This window comes from Microcaecilia unicolor, chromosome 10, assembly GCF_901765095.1.
Source record: "Microcaecilia unicolor chromosome 10, aMicUni1.1, whole genome shotgun sequence".
Lineage (NCBI taxonomy): Eukaryota > Metazoa > Chordata > Amphibia > Gymnophiona > Siphonopidae > Microcaecilia > Microcaecilia unicolor.
In genome coordinates, this window is record NC_044040.1 from 39,114,055 (window position 1) to 39,134,727 (window position 20,673).

The 20,673-nt window shown below is 43.3% G+C and overlaps 1 protein-coding gene across 7 annotated transcripts in view; it reads left to right on the plus strand.

The window, feature by feature from the left end:
* The window catches only part of KIF21A (kinesin family member 21A), a 205,984-nt gene extending 192,163 nt beyond the window's left edge, over positions 1-13,821 (plus strand). For all 7 annotated transcript variants that reach the window (XM_030217189.1, XM_030217182.1, XM_030217184.1 and 4 more), the window contains 3 exons: positions 689-859; positions 10,283-10,482; positions 12,465-13,821. In XM_030217189.1, coding sequence (XP_030073049.1) covers positions 689-859; positions 10,283-10,482; positions 12,465-12,558 — 465 coding nt within the window. In that variant the 3' untranslated portion in view covers positions 12,559-13,821. The remainder of the gene's footprint in view (positions 1-688; positions 860-10,282; positions 10,483-12,464) is intronic.
* Positions 13,822-20,673: the final 6,852 nt, after the last annotated feature.

Below are 20,673 nucleotides of genomic sequence, written 5' to 3' on the forward strand. Positions count from 1 at the left end.
CTTGTTTGCTTTGTTCATCATCTTTGCTGTGAATGTTGTGCCTTTGGAGACCTGTGAAGGCTGGTTCTTCTGTTTTTTAGGTCTGATCCCCATGGATTTAGAATCCATAATTAAAGGGTTTTGGCTGAGGACTGTCGCTGCAATGGTTGATTTAAAATAAGTAGAAAGAAAATATAGACTAGGAGGACAAAATTCCTGAGGTTTCATATGAAAGCTCCTCGTGGCAGATCTGATTCTGATTATACTGGAAGCCCAAAAGGGGCAGGCAGAAATTGCTTCAGTAAAGAACAAGTGGTAAAATAATAGCCTTCCTTTCCAGGTTTAGAAGCATTATTTCCGATGTGCTTTATTGCCAAACTGATATGGAAGAGTCAATGATTAGACTTGATTCTGGATGAGAATTTTGGGATCTTCTCTATGATTTGGTATTCCTTCTTAATTTACACCATTAAATCTACACTGAATTACTATAGTTTTGGCAAGAATAAATGTCCAGTTGAACTTCCATATTGGCATTTTCTGCATTGCTAAAGATGACATTTCTTTTTTCTCCCCTGAATTTGGTTTAACCAGATATGACTGCCAGTTAAAACTCTGTGTTGATTTAATAAAATATACAGTTTCTGATTGCAGTTCTCATTGGCTTTTCATTATGATACAATTTATATGTGGTGATATATTCTTTCAGATGTTTGATGTAACAGAAGGAGCTATTGGAGCTGTAAGCCCTACACATTGCTTTGTCCCTCCTCATTATGATGGCATTGAGGCACTTACAATCATGGGGGACAACCTTTTCAGTGGATCTAGAGACAATGGAATAAAGAAATGGGATCTTACTCGCAAAGATCTTCTCCAGGTATTGTGACGGTCCTATGAAATGGCTGAAAAAGTATTAATGCTAAACACCAGTGCTTAGATGCAGTCTGTTAACACTGTTTACTGTAGTGTAGAAATCTTAGGTTTGAGACATCGTACCTGATTTAGTAAGATAAGGTAGAAACTGTGTTAAATAAACCCTACTGAAATCCAATTTGCTGGTTAGAGAAAATGTCTCTGATACACAGGATGATCAGCACAATCTGATGATGTCACTCATTTGTGTGCTGAACACAGAAAAGCCCCCTCAGCTGGTTTTCATCTACACAGTGATTGGATGCATATCTTTCTAGCTTTTTAGAAAAATCCAGACCAGTAGTTCTTTGCAGTTCTGTGCTATTTCCAGCAAAAAAAAATTTTGTCCCCAGTGTGGGTCTCCCCAGCCATCCCCCATCCCTCTTAGGATTTTAGGTTAGCTCGTAGACTTAAACTTTTCTTTCTTTTCAGTTTCATTGCTGTTGCCACAGAGATTTTATTTTAATCCCTGTGAGGCTTTACCAGCTTTTTGGCCGCCTTTTTCTACTGTAAAAAGTGTGTTAGATTTTGTAGCATCTGTTTTTCTCAAAATATCAGACAAGCAAGCCAGTGGCTTCAGTTGGTGCCTGTCATGCAAATGTAAGATGTCTAGGATAGTTCATTATAGGAATTCTATTTGGTACTTGCCAGTAGTTGTGGAATCTGCAGTAAGATGTTGCCTAGGGCCATCACACTAAGATTGAAACTGCTGGACAACCTTGAAATTACCTCAGATTCTATTTACAGCATCATCAGCACTGAAGGTATTGACATAAAAAGGCCGGGGTTCCTTGCTGTGTACTAGTGGTCATTGGTCACCAAGGAGTTGGATGACTCCTTCCATTTTTCTCACTCAGTGTAGCAGAAGAGTTCTGTATCAAGCTTGCCTATGTAGAAATATGGAGTGGAGCCTTATGCAAAGGCATCAGCATGAAAATGTTATTTCCTGTTTTTCCCACCCTTAGTGTTGAGGCCAAGAGCTTGAAAGTAGTTGTGGCATTCCTATCTCCTTCAAAACAGTTTTATCAGAAGGTGAGCTCAGCCTCCTTTCTATTGGCCAAGTTGCAGTGGTGTTTCAGGGTCCATGCCAAGACTATTGATACTTTCATTGTTTGCCCAGAAGGCTGTCTTCTCTCCTATTGTGTCCCCAGTGTTGACATATATAACCTCTGGGCAGACGCTGAACAGGATGATCTGCAAGACTCTTTCTTGGCATCTCAGTCAAGTTAGGACTTAGGAATCAATTATGTTTCTAATTGAACTGGTCCCCGAGACCCATACCCAATTATTAGCGGGTCAATTGTATAACATAGACGCTAACTTTTAGTAACTCATTACATACAAACAGTAATGTGAAAAAGTCCTCCCTCCCATTTCCCATATTATTACATATATGTCATACTGAATGTCTTAAGATCTTTGAACAAAAATGTATTACTAGACAAAGGGAACCAGAGTAAACACATAACATGGTTTTTAAATTATTACTTCATTTATTTAAGGAACAAAGTTATCCAACACCCCACATCAGCCATGCGTACAAGTAACTTCCCCCTAAACTTAATAACTGGTTGCATTACCTTTAGCAGCAACAATTGCAATCAAATGCTTCCTATAATTTGATATCAGTCTTTTAAAGCTCTGTTGAGAAATCTTAGCCCACTCTTCTTTGTAGAACTGCTTCAATTTAGACCCATTTGTAGGTTTTCGTGCATGAACTGCTCATTTCAGGTCCTGCCACAGCATCTCTACCAGGTTCAAGTCAGGCCATTGACTAGGCCAGAACAAAGCTTTAATTTTGTTTCTCCTCAGCCATTCAGATGTAGACTTGCTTTTGTGTTCTGATCACTGTCTTGCTGCATAACCCAATTACACTTCAGCTTCACTTAATGAACAGACCAGACCTTCTCGTTAAGAATTTTTCTGGTACAGTTCTTTCAATAATTCCAAGTTTTTCAGGTCCAGAGGCAGCAAAGCATCTCCACACCATCAGACTACCATCACTATTCACCACTATTCCAAGTCTTCTCCATTTGGAGGTAATGGCTCTCATCATGGTTAGGTGGCGCCCCAGAGCTTTTGAAATGGTTTTGTAACCCTTTCCAAACTGATATAGTTCAACAACATTTTTTTTCTCATCTCTTCTGGAATTTCTTTTGATCATGGTGTGTAAAAACTTTGTGGTGACTACTTCACTCTTGTGGTAATGTGCAATATATAGTGAATTTTAGATTCAACGGGGCTGGTTGCAATCAAGCCTGATGTGTTCAGTTACCTGAATCATCAATTAAATTTGATCAGTTGGGCAGTTTCTTTTTTCATATTGATGATATGGGTGTTTCATCATTTTGTTCTTTAAATAAATGGAGTAATAATTTAAAAATGTATGTACTTAGGTTCCCTTTGTCTAATATTGCATTTTGTTTAAAGTTCAGAAACCATTCAGTGGGGGGGGGGGGGGGGGACAACTTTTTCACATCACTGTATCATCTCCAAGAAATGCTAGGATTCAACAAGACCCAGTTGCTACCAATCTGTTGTAGTTCAATCCACGCTGAAAAATACAAGGGGCATGATTTAAAGACTAGACCTTTTCTGTAGAAAATTCTTTCAGAATACTGTTCTTAACTCTTGTATTGCATTTCATTGAGACTGAATATGTGCATTCCATATCACAGAAGTTCCTGAGGTTCAGAGTTTCTCCCTCTGGCAAATCAAAAGGACTTTGTTCGCTCCATGGAATGTGGAGGGTAATATAGAAAATAGACTGCACAAACTATGATACATGTTGGAATATATAGACTCTTATGGTTGTAGACTTCAGGTCTCAGAGGATATGCTTGTATCTTGTAAAAGATAATTATTCCACTCTTCAGATTCTTACTGATGCCACTTCAGTCCACTCCCCACAACTAGGATGTTATCAAGTGGTTCGCTGAGGAAACAGCTTATCCACCAGAAAGATTTTATTTCACTAGCCTAAAAGCCTCATACTGCTTTGGCTGCATGCATCTGGTGCCGTAAATTCGAAGGGGACCAGAGCCCAAAGTGGGGGAGGGCAGACCTCCTCCCCAGTGACTAGACCACTGCAATTTACATAATATTTTATTCCATATCATCATGCTGATCAATCCATAGACTGGTGGGTTGTGTCCATCTACCAGCAGGTGGAGATAGAGAGCAATCCTTTTGCCTCCCTATATGTGGTCATGTGCTGCCGGAAACTCCTCAGTATGTTCTCTATCTCAGCAGGTGGTGGTCACACACAGCAGCAGCTCTGGCTAGGTCTCCAAGCCTAATTTTTAGGTTTTGTTGAGTACCTGGGGTTGAGGGCTTTTCTTGAGCAAGTGCAAACCTGGTGGCGCCAGGTCCCTCCTTTTCTCCCCCCTCCCGCTGGCTCCGTTAAAAAAAAAAAAAAATTTTGGACATCCTTAAAGTCGTTTATTTCGACGTTTATTTAAACGTTTATTGCAGCTACTCACTGGGAGACCAGGTCGTTACAGCTCGGAGCGAGAAGCAGGTAATTTTTACCTTTTTATAGTGGGCAGGGGGTTCCCCGATCGATCTCCACGTGGCCTATGGCGTCGGAGGGCGAGGGCGCGAAGAATCGCTCCCCGGACCGCGTGTGCGCTTCTAGCGGGGATGCGGGGGTCTTAAAGTCTGATTCGCCCTTGTTGGGTGTCAGTTCGGAGGCCGGTCAGTGTCCCGGGTCTTCCTCCGGTGCGGCGGTTTTTCCCGCCATAAACGCCCATCCCCCGCTGCTCGCCTCCGCCATCTTGGCCGGCCACTCTGCTCGGACGGCTTCTTCTTGGGCCGCCCTTGAGCTGGGAGACGTTAATGCCATGGCCGCCCTTGATTTGGGCGACGGCAAAAAAGCGGCTAAAGTTAAGCGCCGTTCTTCCCGCGCTGCTCCTTCGCAGAGTGTCGCGCCGGACTCCATCTTGGATGCGCAGCATGTTTCTCCCCCGCTCTTGCGAGCGCCGGTTGAGGGTGGTCTAGGGCTGTGGCCCAGGCTGCTGAAGTGCACAGTCTGGGGGGTTTTTCCCCCGAGTTTATTTTGCTGCTGCATCAGGCCTTCCTTATGCAAAACGCTGCCCCTTCTCCCTTGTCCGATAAAGGGGTTGAGGCCCCCGGAAGTAAACGCCCTCGGGTGGATTCCCAGGCCTTAGAGGACTCTGTTTTCTCTGATGTAGATGAGGGCAGCGTATCTGAGTTCTCCCAACGGTCCTTCGGGGATTCCTTGGAGGAGACGGATTCCCGCTCGGATGGAGCGGATGACCCCTCTGCAGCGCGGATCTTTCGCTCAGAGGATTTGCCCAACCTGTTAGTGCAGGCCATGAGCATTTTGAAGATTTCCTCTCCAGAGGACGTCTCTCCCTCAGCCCCTGTTGGCTCCGCCATTATGCTGGGGACGAAGCGCCCACCTAGAACCTTCCACGTGCATGATGCCATGCACACCTTAATTTCGGCTCAATGGGATGTCCCGGAAGCGAGCCTCAAAGTGGCTAGGGCTATGTCCCGCCTCTATCCTTTGCCTGAAAGTGAACGGGAGGCCTTTCTTTGGCCTATCATGGATTCTTTAATCACTGCGGTGACTAAGAAAACGGCGTTGCTGTGGAAGGTGGCACGGCCCTAAAGGACGCCCAAGACAGAAGATTGGGGGCGGCCTTAAGGTCGTCCTTCGAGGCGGCTGCCTAAAGTTTGCAGGCCTCAGTTTGCGGCTCCTATGTGGCCAGGGCGTGCCTGACGATTGTGCAGCGGGCTTTCCCCTCGGATCCTTCCTTGAGGGCTGATTGGCCGGCCCTGGAATCGGGCTTGGCTTATTTGGCAGACTTACTGTATGATGTCTTGAGAGCCTCGGCTAAAGGGATGGCTCAGACAGTCTCTGCGTGGCGGTGGCTTTGGCTGAAACATTGGTCTGCTGACCACGCCTCTAAGTCCCGCCTGGCTAAGTTGCCTTTTAAAGGCAAGCTGCTCTTTGGGGTCGAGCTGGACAAAATTGTGACCGATCTCGGCACGTCTAAGGGCAAGAGGTTACCAGAGGTCAGGGCTCGGGCCAGTGCTCGCCCCGGTATCTCCAGAGGACGGTTTCAGGAAGCCCGTCGGTACCGCCCGGGCAAGTCGGGCTCTTCTGCCCCCTCTTCCTTCAAGAGGAATTTCTCCCCCAAGCAGCATTCCTTTCGCAGAGACCGCCGTCCCGGAGGTGCGCCCTCCGGTCCTCCCCCAGGGTCTCGTACCCAATGACGGGGTCCTGGTCCATGGCCCAGTGCAGATTGGAGGACGCCTGTCCTCGTTTCTGGGCGAGTGGACCAGGGTAACTTCAGACGCTTGGGTGCTGGAAGTCATCAGAGACGGCTACAAGCTAGAGTTCTGCCGACCCTTAAGAGACGGGTTTGTACTCTCTCCCTGCAAGTCTCCGGTCAAAGCTGTGGCAGTGCAGCAGACCTTGGACAATCTGATCCGCCTGGGTGCGGTCGTTCCGGTGCCAGAAAATCAGCTTGGCAAGGGACGTTACTCCATTTACTTTGTGGTACCAAAGAAAGGAGGTTCTGTACGGCCTATCCTCGACCTCAAAGGGGTCAATCGGGCCTTGAAAGTTTGGCACTTTCGCATGGAGACTTTCCGCTCTGTTATAGCGGCAGTGAAGGCAGGGGAGTTCTTGGCATTCTTGGACATCAAGGAAGCGTACTTGCATATTCCCATCTGGCCTCCTCATCAACGCTTTCTGCGTTTTGCAGTCCTGGGCCGACACTTCCAGTTCAGAGCCCTCCCGTTCGGGTTGGCTACTGCTCCGCGGACCTTCTCCAAAGTAATGGTGGTCATCGCGGCCTTCCTGCGAAAGGAAGGAGTACAAGTCCATCCTTATCTGAACGACTGGTTGATCCGAGCCCCCTCTTATGCAGAGTGCGGCAAAGCTGTGGACCGGGTGATTGCTCTTTTGAGCTCCCTGGGGTGGATCATCAACTGGGAGAAAAGCCAGCTGCGCCCGACTCAGTCCCTGGAGTATCTGGGAGTTCGATTCGACACCCAAGTGGGCAGAGTGTTCCTGCCGGACAATCGGATTGTCAAACTTCAGGCTCAGGTGGACCAGTTCCTAGTAGCCTCTCCGCTTCGGGCTTGGGACTATGTGCAGCTGTTGGGCTCTATGACGGCCACGATGGAAGTAGTACCCTGGGCCAGGGCTCATATGAGATCACTACAACACTCTCTGCTGCAGCGCTGGACTCCGGTGTCGGAGGATTATGCTGTGCGCCTTCCCTTGGACCCAGCAGTGCGCAAGGCGCTGAGCTGGTGGCTGAAGACAGACAAGTTGTCTGCAGGGATGCCTCTTGTGACCCCGGAGTGGATTGTCGTCACGACGGACGCCTCTTTGACGGGCTGGGGAGCCCACTGCTTGGGAAGGACAGCGCAGGGGCTCTGGTCTCCTGCAGAGGCAAAGTGGTCTATCAACCTCCTGGAACTCAGAGCCATTCGGTTGGCGCTTTTGGAGTTCCTCCCGGTACTGGCGTTGAAGCCAGTACGGGTCCTGTCGGACAATGCCACGGCTGTGGCCTATGTCAACCGCCAGGGAGGTACCAAGAGCGCCCCTCTAGCCAAGGAGGCCATGAATCTATACCAGTGGGCGGAAGCGAACCTGGAACAGCTGTCGGCTGCCCACATTGCCGGAGTCATGAATGTCAAGGCGGACTTTCTCAGTCGCCATACCTTGGATCCCGGAGAGTGGCAGTTGTCGGCTCAGGCGTTCTTGGACATCACGAAGCGCTGGGGCCAGCCGAGCCTAGATCTGATGGCGTCATCGGCCAATTGCCAAGTGCCGAACTTTTTCAGCAGAGGACGGGACCCTCGATCTCTGGGAGTAGATGCTCTTCTCCAACAGTGGCCGACACAAGAGCTTCTCTATGTGTTCCCGCCCTGGCCCATGTTGGGCAGGGTACTAGACCGGGTGGCAAAGCATCCGGGCCGGATAATCCTGGTGGGTCCGGACTGGCCCAGACGTCCCTGGTATGCGGACTTGATCAGGCTCTCAGTGGACGACCCTCTGCGGCTGCCAGTGGAGCAGGGCCTGTTGCATCAGGGTCCCGTGGTGATGGAGGATCCCTCCTCCTTTGGTCTTACGGCCTGGCTATTGAGCGGCAGCGTCTGAGGAAGAAGGGCTTCTCAGACAAGGTCATCGCCACTATGCTGAGAGCGAGGAAGCGCTCTACTTCTACTGCTTACGCCAGGGTTTGGCGTACCTTTGCAGCGTGATGTGAAGCAGGCTCTCTTTCTCTCTTCACTGCTCCAATTTCTTCAGTGCTGGCGTTCCTGCAAGAAGGTCTGGAGAAAGGCCTGTCGCTCAGTTCCCTTAAAGTCCAGGTAGCGGCTCTGGCTTGCTTCAGGGGCCGCCTGAAGGGTGCTTCCCTGGCTTCGCAGCCAGATGTGGTGCGTTTTCTCAAGGGGGTTAATCACCTGCGCCCTCCTCTGCACTCAGTGGTGCCTGCGTGGAATCTCAACCTGGTGCTAAGAGCCTTGCAGAAGCCGCCTTTTGAACCCTTGTCGAGGGCATCTCTGAAAGACCTGACGTTGAAAGCAGTCTTTTTGGTGTCTATCACTTCAGCCAGAAGAGTTTCCGAGCTCCAGGCACTCTCATGTCGAGAGCCTTTTCTGCAGTTCACTGAGGCAGGAGTGACTATTCGCACAGTGCCTTCCTTCCTGCCCAAGATTGTTTCTCGCTTCCATGTGAATCAGCAGCTCTGTCTCCCTTCCTTTCGTAGGGAGGACTACCCAGAGGAATACTCTGCTCTCAAATATCTGGATGTGAGACGAGTCATCATCAGATACTTGGAAGTGACCAATGATTTCCGGAAATCGGATCATCTGTTTGTCCTGTTTGCAGGTCCTCGTAAGGGTCTGCAGGCTGCTAAGCCTACAGTGGCAAGATGGGTTAAGGAAGCCATTGCAGCGGCTTATGTGGCCGCGGGGAAGGTGCCGCCTATCCAGCTGAAGGCTCACTCCACTAGAGCTCAGGCGGCCTCGATGGCAGAGGCCGGGTCCGTCTCCTTGGAAGAGATTTGCAAGGCGGCAACTTGGGCATCGGCCCATACCTTCTCCAGGCATTACCGCTTGACTGTGGCTGCTCGGGCGGAGGCCCGGTTTGGAGCTTCAGTGTTGCGGTCAGGGATTTCAATGTCCCGCCCTGGGTGAGTACTGCTTCGGTACATCCCACCAGTCTATGGATTGATCAGCATGATGATATGGAAGGTAAAATTATGTATCATACCTGATAATTTTCTTTCCATTAATCATAGCTGATCAATCCATAGCCCCTCCCAGATATCTGTACTGTTTATATTCTGGTTGCATTTCAGATTCAAGTTTAGTCTTCAGTTCCTGTTCAGAGGACTTCGTGTTCAAGTTTTTTCAATTGGATTCTTCAAGAGTTGAGACGAGTTTGTGTTACAGTGAGCTGCTGCATTCCTCTCCCCTCCGTTTTACGGGGCTGGATTGAGACATAAATTCTGCCGGCACTCCCTCCCACTTCGTGCGGCTGTAGGGCAGCTTTGTACCCCTCCCGCTTCGGCGGTGCTAGGGTCAGTCAGCTCCTCCCGCGGTTGCAGGATAAGCCAGATCCCCCCGCATCGGCGGGGTGGTGTCCCTCCCCCGCTCTGCGGGGATGAGCTGGACGGATTCCCCTCCCCCACTTGTGTGGGGATGAGCTGGGTTAATTCCCCTCCCCCATTTCGGCGGTGGTGAGCTGGGCAGAGTGTCCCTTTGTGGGTGTAATTCTCTAAGTTATGAGTCCTGCGGATGGAGCTTGGATATCGACATACTGAGGAGTTTCCGGCAGCACATGACCACATATAGGGAGGCAAAAGGATTGCTCTCTATCTCCACCTGCTGGTAGATGGACACAACCCACCAGTCTATGGATTGATCAGCTATGATTAATGGAAAGAAAATTATCAGGTATGATACATAATTTTACCTTATTTGTGACTGTCTCTGGGAAAAGATGACTAAAGTAGCAGATCCAAAATGTTGGGAATGACTGACTTTTTTTTCCATGTCATGGGTCCTTAGGCAGTCTGAAAAAGTTACGTTTCAAATTCTTTTTTTTTACTTTTTCACATAAAAGGATGGGGTTTAGACTGTTGTGTTACAAAATGTTTGCTGTAACAGAATTCATTAAAACCACATTTTTTTTTGTTTCTGGTGACTTTAGTCGCCTTTTCCCAGAGATGGCCACATTTAACATGTTTTGCCTACTGACCTCTTTGCCTTGAATTCTTCTTTAGATATGATACTGCCAGAAAAGGCTCAGCAAAGTATGGACATGTGATCATATGATGTTGCACAATGGTATCTGTTTGTTCATCCTTTTCATACTAAAACATATGGTCTTTTTCAGCAAGTTCCTAATGCACATAAAGATTGGGTGTGTGCCCTTGGAATAATTCCTAGTTTTCCTGTGCTGCTAAGTGGTTGCCGAGGAGGCATATTAAAACTCTGGAATGTGGATTCTTTCTTGCCATTAGGAGACCTGAAGGGGCATGATAGCCCTATAAATGCCATCTGCACCAACTCCAGCCAAATCTTTACGGCAGCAGAGTACGTATGAGAAATGTGCTGTATATTCCTTACTCTGGATGTGTAGCTGCAACGCAAATTGTATCAGTGGTTGGCCAACAATATCAATTTTTTTTAATACGTAGATGTATAGCTTGTTTAGCATTTCTTGCTTGCTTGGTGTGTTTTCTGTAAAGTTTCTCTTTTCTGAATACTGTGCCAAAGATTGCTAGACAACGAGCAACTTATGCTGATCTTTGCTGTATCAGTTCAGCTTCCCCAACTCTTCACAGTGATGGTATTGCAGCAAAGTGGTACCTTACTTTTAGAGCAGGTACTTTTTTCAGTCAGGACACACCTGACGGACATTGCTATACATGACACACTGCATATATGACTCTCACGGAGCTTTGGTGGTAGTTATGAATTAAATATAAACATGCCCTTTCCCCCAACAACAGATGCAGATCATAACTAGTACATTTTCTCAATGGAAGTTACTAAGCCAAAAAAATTTTTTTTTTTTGCTTCTCATGTCATAAACCTCTCCACTATCATACATTGTGAAATATAATACCTGAAAAAATTCTAACTCAAAATACATGTAGCAAACCTACCATACAATAGTAGCACTAATTCTTATGATTCAAACAATATTCACCCTACTTAAGAATAGGCAGCACTACAAATATTACACAGAGCACGAGAATAGCAATACACCTTCTACTGGTAAAACAGAACAGATGGGACTGTTACAAAGTTCTATACAGAAACTACATACATACATACATACAGAATACCACACCTTGGTTACGTGCAAAACACAGACACTCACCAAATATATAAGGGATCACAAATTAGAAATAGAAATATGAAGAGAAAAATTGAACTGGGAACCCCAAGAAGTCAAAATAGAAGTCAAATTCCTGTGGGTCCAGCATGTCTTTTCCTTCCATCCTCCACAGTCTAGTTCATCTCCCCTCCCCCAATGGTCCAGCATATTTCCTGTCGCCTTCCCCCAGCAAATCCAACACCTCTCCCCCCTCCCCTCCTCTTCCCGTAGGTACAGCACTTCTCTCTTCCTCCCGTATCTATCCCCGCCTACCACGGGTGCAGCACCTCTCCCTTTTTCTCCCTCAGCCTCCCCCCCCCACCCCCGGTGAGTCCAGCAGATTTCCCTTTTCCACTGTCAGACCCTTCCCCCGCTGTGAGTCTAGTACCTCTCCTTATTGCTCCTTCAGAGCTCCCTCCCCACCACACACACAATGCCTGTTGATTGCTGGGGGTGGGAGTGTATAAGCAGGAGATGTCATTTCTGCATATATGTTGTAGTTGCTGGATAATTTGAACATTTTGGCAGGAATTTGCTATTTCACCAACTTGTGTGAAATTGAGATCCCATTGATCCCTAGGTTCTTCTGTTGCACAGTATACACACAGATAGAGACAGAAGGATCAGTTAGCTTACCAGCAAGTTGTGCTACGTCCACATATATGGAAATTGCTTGAGCTTGGAGACAAACTGCAGTACCTTCAATGAACATTTTTTTTTTTTAATCTGTGATTGTGGGATGTATATACCCTTAGTAAACTGACTGCTGTTTGAAGAGATTGGCTTGTAAACTTCAGTAAAGTTTGGGATCTTTTCTTTAGGTGTATCACATGAAGAGAGTCTGTAACAAGGGGAGGGCAGGATTGGGCTAATCAGAGCATTAGGGACCCTCAGGGTTTGCTGATGGGGTAAGCTATGAGGCACGCTCTGCCAGGAGTTGGGGAGGGCGGGATCTAGTACTATCCCTGTTAACAAAAAAAGTTAACAGGGGTAGCATGGAATCTATATACTCTAGGACTCTTCCAAGTGCTTCTGATTTGGATTGGTCATTGTTAGAAACAGGATATAGTGCTTGATGGGCTTTTGGCCTGACCTAGTATGGCAGTTCCTATCTTTAACTGTGGGAAGTGTTCTAATGTTGTGTGTTTGCCTCAAGATTTCCCTTATTTTGTGTCTTTTTTTGTTTTTGTAGTGATCGAACTGTGAGGATTTGGCGAGCACGTGGTTTGTTAGATGGACATATCTCAGACGCTGCAGACACAAATGGGGATATTGCCAGTAATTAAAGTTGAATTAAAATGGACTCTCTTAATGAAATACTGTGATAAAATATCTTGTTTACTTGTTTGTACTTGGCTGTGCAGTTATTAGGTGAACGGTAACAACTAGAATAAACTGGAAAAGCATCTCAATTATTCTATACAACGATTACCTTTAACAAAAATATATGCTTTGTGTGTTTTCAAAACAGGCTCTTCATAATATGCTTTACTTGAGCTGCAAAAGTACGTATAGTGGCAGGATATCTGTGCATATAACATTTTTTTTTTGTTCAAGGAAATTCAGCATTTGTCCTGTGAAGAACCAGTTTTCTTGATATCATTGCTTGGATCCTAAACAATGATTTGTTTGTGTTGTTTCTTTGACTAATTCATATGTATTCAGTTATGCAGGGATACAAGAGCCTGGTAACGTTGTGAAAAGGTGTCAGTATGTTTGCCAGTAATTCCATGGCGGTCGACGTAGCATTCAGTATTACTCCGGTGAAGTATTACGTCTACTACCATGGAGCTACTTAACAGCTTGAACTTGTTTGAAAAGATGCTTTACAGGCTTCCTCTGTTGCCCTCACATTAGTAATTTCGAAAAAGGGCTGAGAAAATTGTGAATGTAACAGATGCTGTAGTCCTAATCAAATGTACTGCTCTAACTTTGCTGAACATAAATTCCAGTAGATATATGTTATTGATAATCTGTATATTGTTGACCAAAGTCGTGCAGCTTATATCTTCTTGTCCTCAGGATTAGAATTATGTTCAACTGCTGTTTTAAACCGTTATACATTTCCTTGGTGCTTTTCATACGTTCTGTTAAGCAGTATTTTTATTCACACAAATTAGTCTAAGTTATTTTCCATATGACTTTACTTTTCATCTCACTTTTATTTTTTAACCACTGCAGAATTCATTTTATCTAATTTAATGTGCTGCTAAATGCTTTTTGAAAAGCTGTTTGCAAAATTTTGCAGTGACTATGAAACGTTTCACCTGGAGTGGAAAATGTTATGTAAATAGTTGGATTGTAAAGAAAGGATCTCTTATTGTGTGTCTGTACCAATTTTAAAATGTTGTAGAGTGTGGATATTTAACAAAAGGATATATATAATTTACCTAGCTTCTTAAAATCTTATTTTGTAAATTCTTTGAGGTGAAAAAAAAGTTTATGTAGATTATAAAAGATGATGTGGAGATTTTACATTTGCTGATGTGCAGAAAAATGGCTTACATATTTTAATTAGGAAGTACCTAAATAAAAACATGCACACATTACGTTGTGGCTTATTTTACCTCTTGATGTTAGGGATTACACAGCCACAGTAGATGCTAGTAGGGATAGATATAAATATCAGTTTAGGATTACATTCTTACACCCTGGCCATGATTCCTCCACTGTAGGGTTATGTAGTACGTGTAGGACTTCTGATTTTTCCCTTGTACTCTTTCCCCTTTTCCCTGATTTGTCTTGTATCGTCCACTCAGTTTGTGTACCTTTCTCTGTTCTGAGGTGACATAAATGTACATGTTTGATTTCTCCAGAATAGATAATCAGCAATAGTTCTGTGGTGCGAAAACACTGGATATTTTTGTGCACTCATGGAACCCCTAATTAGCTGGAAAATAGAAGACTAATATTACAATTATTAAACACTTAAGAATAAAAGCCCTAAATATATATATATATATATATATACATATATGTACTGCTGCTCAGCAGATTAGTTCTAGAAATAACTGATATGTACTTTCTTAAGTCCTCTCTTTTTTTCTGTTTTCCCTATTGCTAATCTTTGTGTCATTGGTGTACCCTCTATTCCATGTTTTTACAAATGTTATTTATGAAGACAATTAACTAGAACCTGTGCTCCAACTGATCTCTTTTGGATCTTGTTGGTCACTCTCCCTTTCTTAGCCAGTTTCTAACTCATTTTCCCACTGTCCAGTTTGATAAGAGTCTCGTATGGAATACTATTGAACATATTGCTTATTTCTGACTGAATTGATGATTTCCTATACTTCTGGTCAAGTCAATTAAGTCAACCACATTTGGCTGAAAAGGTTTGGGCAAGTTCCTGAAGGAAAAAAAAAATCCATAAACTGTCGTTAAGGTGGATGGGAAAATGTTTATCAGTGGAGGTAAGTAGCATGGAATCTCTCTACTTTTTTGGATCCATCCAGGTACTAATGTCCTGGATAGTCCACTGTTTTGGATGCTGTAAATCACTATATTTAAAAATACTACATTTCTGTAGTCAACGTATGCATCTGATAATATTCTATAAGGTATGCACGTTGATGAATGACACTCTCATATGTATGCCTTCTTTTCAGTTATCACTTTCACATGAGCTTATAGAATAGCATTTTGTTCAAGTGTATATGTAAGTGGCATCTATGCAGCATTTACACAGCTCAGATGCATCTAAATGCAGGCAGCTTATATAGAATTGCCCTGTATGTTTCTTTTGTTTTATTGCCTTTATATCTTTTCTGATATCTGTTGATTTGAACCAGAATTCACTTTTTCCCCCTCTTGCTTTTCCTTAAATATTTATAAAACTTATACCCCAAATGGTTCACAGCATAACATATGTAATCATGAAATCAAAATAAAAACATACAATATGATCAACATCATCCCCCCTTAAAAATCACAGCAAAGAGCTGCTAGTCCCTAACTGCATCACATGGAGAAAGCCTGTACAAAAAAAAAATGGGGTTTCAAAATTTCAAAAGCTGCGTAAATTCTTGCATGCTCAGAGTCGGAAATAGCCAGGCAAAGCATTCCATAAAACCGGCCCTGCAACTGAAAACTCTGCAGCTCTCGTAATGCATAATGTATTGTTCTGACAAATCAGTTGCCAGCTTCTTCATGGAATCTGATCTAAGACCTGTAGCTGATACAAACAATTTTATAACAAAATGTAAGTTCCATGGAACAATCCCATAAAGAGTCTGATGCGACAAACATAGGGCTTCTTTTACAAAGCTGCGCTACCGATTCCCGCATGGCAAGTGAGAGGAAGTCCATAGAAATTGAATGGGCTTCCTCGCAATTTTCTGTACCGAGAATCGGTAGCACAGCTTTGTAAAAGAGGCCCATTACCTTAAATTGTATTCTAAAGTGCACAGGTAGCCAGTGTAGCTGCCTCAAAGTGGGAGTTGTATGTAAAGACTTTTACCCATACAGAAGCTTCTTTAAGCTTCACCCAATATTTCTTACAACATACATACATGTACACATAATTTTCATACTCAAATTTATTGCTAACTTGCACCCAAATCACTTGGTGTCCCTCTTGTCTTTTCTGTTTTTCCTGTTCCTTTTATTTCTTTTCTGTTCCTCTCCCTACTGTACCAGTTACTTGTTCTTCTGTTATTTATTGTTCTGTACATTTCCCTTCCTTTGTGAGTGAGTTTGTGTTGAAGTTTGATTTTTATTCACGTTTTATCAATATTATTGTCCACTGTTATGATGATGATTTCTTCTAATAACAGTCTATTAAATGCCTGAAAAGAGAGAAATACCTTTTTCCCATTAGTCTTCTGAGATACCCTCTCCCATGTTTGCAAAATCGACTTTGCTGAAATTCAGGACTTTTCATTCTATTTGTGGGTCAGTTTTGCTGTTTATACATTGAGCCAAACCATCCAATGGTCTTCCAAGTAGCTTCTCTCAGCAGTGCAGCAATACATTTCCAACTTGTACCAAATGGGATATTGTTCCTCATATTTGATTTTTGTTGCAAAGGAGCATCCCCTACTATTCTACTGTAAGATTTTGTGTTTCTTCACTTCTAACTGCAATTTAGATGCTTCATTTGATAGTTGAAAAGATCGAAGCCTCACATAAATTAGTTACCTTCCTTTTGTTGCCATCTTATGAATAACTTTCTCAAAAGTCCGTCCAAATCTTCTCTTTGTGCTGAAGGTCTGTAGAGCACACCAGTGTGAATGGAAGTTCTATTTTCTGTGTCTAGACATTAGTTTCTTGACGTATATTAAGGACAGAAGGTTATGTTGAGTCAGAGCCAAGAAAACAATTTGAGGGAAAATGAAGACATTTATGGAAAAGATTGGGGAACAGTGATGAACAGAGTAGCTGGTAGAATGTGGGTAAAAGAATGTGTGTGTGTGTGTGTGTTTTATCATGGACCCAAAATCATAGCTGTTATTTGGATTTCTGTTTTATTTTTGCCCATATAGAATTACACAAATGAGCACTTTGCTGCATTTTGGTAATAATCATTAATGAATATTTGGAATAAAAATGTGTTTGTTTAAATTAATGCAAAATGTATATCTGTAAACTAATTGAACCCTAGTTTAATATACTAGGAAATTAGGTCAAATGGAATTTATCTCAGTATCATAAATTTTCAGCTCACATTTAGAGAAAAGGTTTAACTCTGAAGCCTCAGGTGGGACTGAAATCTACATTATAGGTAATTTATTACTAACATTTGTTCTTTTTATTGCATAGGGTTTTCATGAGATGTCTCTATAATTCTGCAAACAAAACTCTTCAGTACGTCAAATTAAAAATAAGTTATTTCTGTAAAATCATTGTGTTCAGGATGCTTGCTGAGATGTGTGCCTTTCTAACTTTAATTTAGAATCTTACAAAGAAATACTGAATCAGTGATCTTCACTTTTTCTCATTTCATATTTATTGATGAAACTCCTTTGCACTTAGGTCGGTTCTGTCAGTGAATACTAGGGGGATTACAGCTGGCCCCTCAATTATGAATTGTCTACTACTCAAGCTCTTGACAAATAAACTTTTACCTACGATATTTCAGAAGCAAGTGAAATCCCATTTTTTTTACCCAAATGTTGAATATCTGATTAAATTTGATTTTGTGAGAATTATGACGTGTACATCGTCGTGCTTGTTCTGTGTAATATGTCTGTATGTTCGATTGCATTCTGCCAAATGTAAGTCTCTTTTGGGTTGGTGATTGTAAGTAAATGATGAAATCAAATGTGACCCAGAACATTTTGGGCTCAAGGATAAGTAGCATCAGCTTCCAGAGGAATGACCTTGCGGTAGCTTTGTGGTCTTGTGGTCTCTCAGTCAGCAAGAAAAGGATGGTGGGTGAGAAAAATTAGTGTATATGATGGTAGTCAGTCAAAACTTGCGCTTTTGGTATCACTAAGGGGAGAAATGTGATGGCCTATTAAAAGCTCTTAATGTATATTAAATACCTGTATTAGCACTGAATGCATATTAAAGCAGCATTAATGGTAATTATTTTTAGTTTAATTTAGATGTTAATTTTATTACTTTTTTAGATTGCTTCATGCCCTGTCCTAAGTTATATTTCCCGTGTAGTGTCTTTGGGAAAGTGTTTAATAAAAATCAGTGCATTTTTGCCACATGACTGCAGGCTATGTTTGGATAAATTTAACCAGATAAATTTATCCAGTTCGCTTTTCCAGATATTCATTCTGAATATTTGTGGGCTGAATATCTGATTTAACGTTAATCGATCAAAACTGTCCAGGTTTGTCAATTGTATTTGGCTGATCTGAGTTAAGAACATAAGAATAGCCATATTGGGTCAGACCAATAGCCCATCTAGCCCAGTATTCTGCTTCCAACAGTGGCCAATCCAGGTCACAAGTACCTGGCAGAAACCCAATTAGTAGCAGCATTCCATACTACCAATCCTGAAGCAAGCAGTGGCTTCCCCCATGCCCATCTCAATAACAGACTATGCACTTTTCCTCCGGGAACTTGTCCAAGCCTGCTGTTACTGTTACAAGAAATTCTACCCACTTCTCCAGCAATTAATATGTTGGAAGAAATGAGTTATTTTGGGGAAAATAGCTCGAGAGCAACTCGCTACTGTTTATAATTTAAGAGCAAGCGCTGTATTTATAAGTTTTAGGATATTAATTTCTCCACCAATCACCAAAGGTGATAATTGCAATAAATTAAATATATTAAGTATATATACTCAGAACACAAAGAGACCGTATTTTTAGTTTCAAAAAGATTGATTTAATATACAATTGCACACGAGAGGTAGGTTTTAAAAGAGGAATCTTTTACAGGTAATCTGTGCATAAAATAGAACAAAGTAGCAGCTAGATCAACTTACAAGTCCTTGTTACAAGCATGCTGTGGTCCAGCTGATTGATGAGCACATGTTGAGGACAGGAGGCATCAGCAGACCCCAAAGAGAGCAGCAGTTTCCAAGAGAGGCAGGTTTCCAGAGGAGGCAGGTTCCAAGAGGAGCAGGTTCCAAGAGAGCGAGCTGGGTTGTTTCCAGGCCTTTTATAATGTTAGCAGAGAAGCATGGTGTGTGCATGTCTTGGATATTTTGCAAGGCATTATGGTTAATGTAGTCTCATGTCTGCACACGACCCCTGAGTCCTGGTCCCATGTCTTATGACATCACGAGACTTACAGTCTGGAGTTTGCTGGCAAATGTCTTTTGATGTCCTGTTCAGTCTCTGGGGCAGATACACATTACAAGTCCTTCCTTTCTGCACATGTCTGGAAGCTGATGGGAGGGGCAGGTATACCTTTGACAAGCAAATGTCCTGTTTATGGTTCCTCTGAGTATTCAGGTGTCCACCTTAGTCCATCTTTTGTTAGGTGGGAGGGCAGAGGAAGCTCTTTTGTGTTTGTTAAGTGTTTGTAGTTAACTTATTCCTGCTCTCAGAAGCTCCCAGAAAAAGGAATGGAGAGAGAGAGGCTTGAAATAAAACTATTCTCTCTGCTGCTGTGTCAAATATATATTTTTAAAAGATACACAAATATATTGCTGTATATATATCCAGCAAATATGCTACATATTTCAGTAATAAACTGATACCGTTACATTCCCTCTCTTGGCTCCGAGTGAAAATAAATTTTTAATATATTGGAATGAGGAGCCATAAAATGAACTATAAAAGCTAAAATAAAAAAACAACAACTCTAATCTAGTACAGTAGCATAATAGCAAAGGTACTGAACTGACTGTTGGACCAATTGAGCTTTACCCAGATTCACCTTGAAACCTGTTTCCTGAATTAAAGCAAGGACTCTTTCTGTGCGACCCTGAACTTCTTCTCTGTCAGAACCCACAATCAAAATGTCATCTACATATGAATGAACATATTTTCTATCCTGGACCCCCAATTTTTCTAGCATCTGTGTAACATGGAGGTGGCACAGGGTAGGGGAATTATGAAACCCTTGAGGAAGGCGGGTGAATGTGTATTGCTTGTCCTGAAATGTAAATGTGAATCTGTCTTGGCTTTCTGGATGAAGCTGAATAGCAAAGAAGCAGTTTGCCAAGTCTATTACAGAAAACCACTTACTCTCTGGGGTGATGGAGCTTAAGATATCTAGTGCAGAGGCAACAATAGGGGCTATAGTTTGTGTACCTTTGTTAATCTTTCGGTAGTCCACTGTGAGGCGCCAGTTTATGCCATCAGCCTTCTTTACAGGCCAAAGAGCTGAGTTGAAAGGAGATTGGGTTTCTCTAATTACTCCCTGTTTCATGAGATCTGATATAACACCCTGAAGTGCAGGGATTGCTTCCCTAGGATAGGGATACTGTTTCTGTGGTGGTACAGATTCTCCCTTAACTTTCACAGAGGATTTTATTTTCCCACAATCAGTGGCACTAGTGGTCCAGAGGTCTGGGAAAAGTTCTGTCCACCTGCTCTGCTCTGCTTCTGGCATTATCCCTGCTATTTTCTGCCACTTTGGTTTATAATACGGATCAATTTGTTTCTGCCACTCATAGTGAGGGCATTTCCATAGTATCTGATTACATAGATCCACTACCATGTTGTTTTTGTGTAGAAAATCAGAGCCTACTATCACTTCAGTGGATGTGTCAGGGCACTGCACTACTGTGGTATGAAATGTATCATCTCCTATTTTAAACTGTACATCTCCATATTGGTACCCCCTTTTTGTGTCTCCTGCAAAGGTGGACAGATTTATTGGCCCTATGGGATGTGATCCTGCAGGTATAAAGCTAGTGAGTGTTACGGCGGCACCAGTGTCCACTAATGCCAAAACTTTCCTGTGTCCTTGTCCAACCCACATCAGAGGTCTGCCCCCTGGGTCCCACTGCAGTTTGCAGAGTGGGGTCCACTGCGCATCCCTCCGATTCA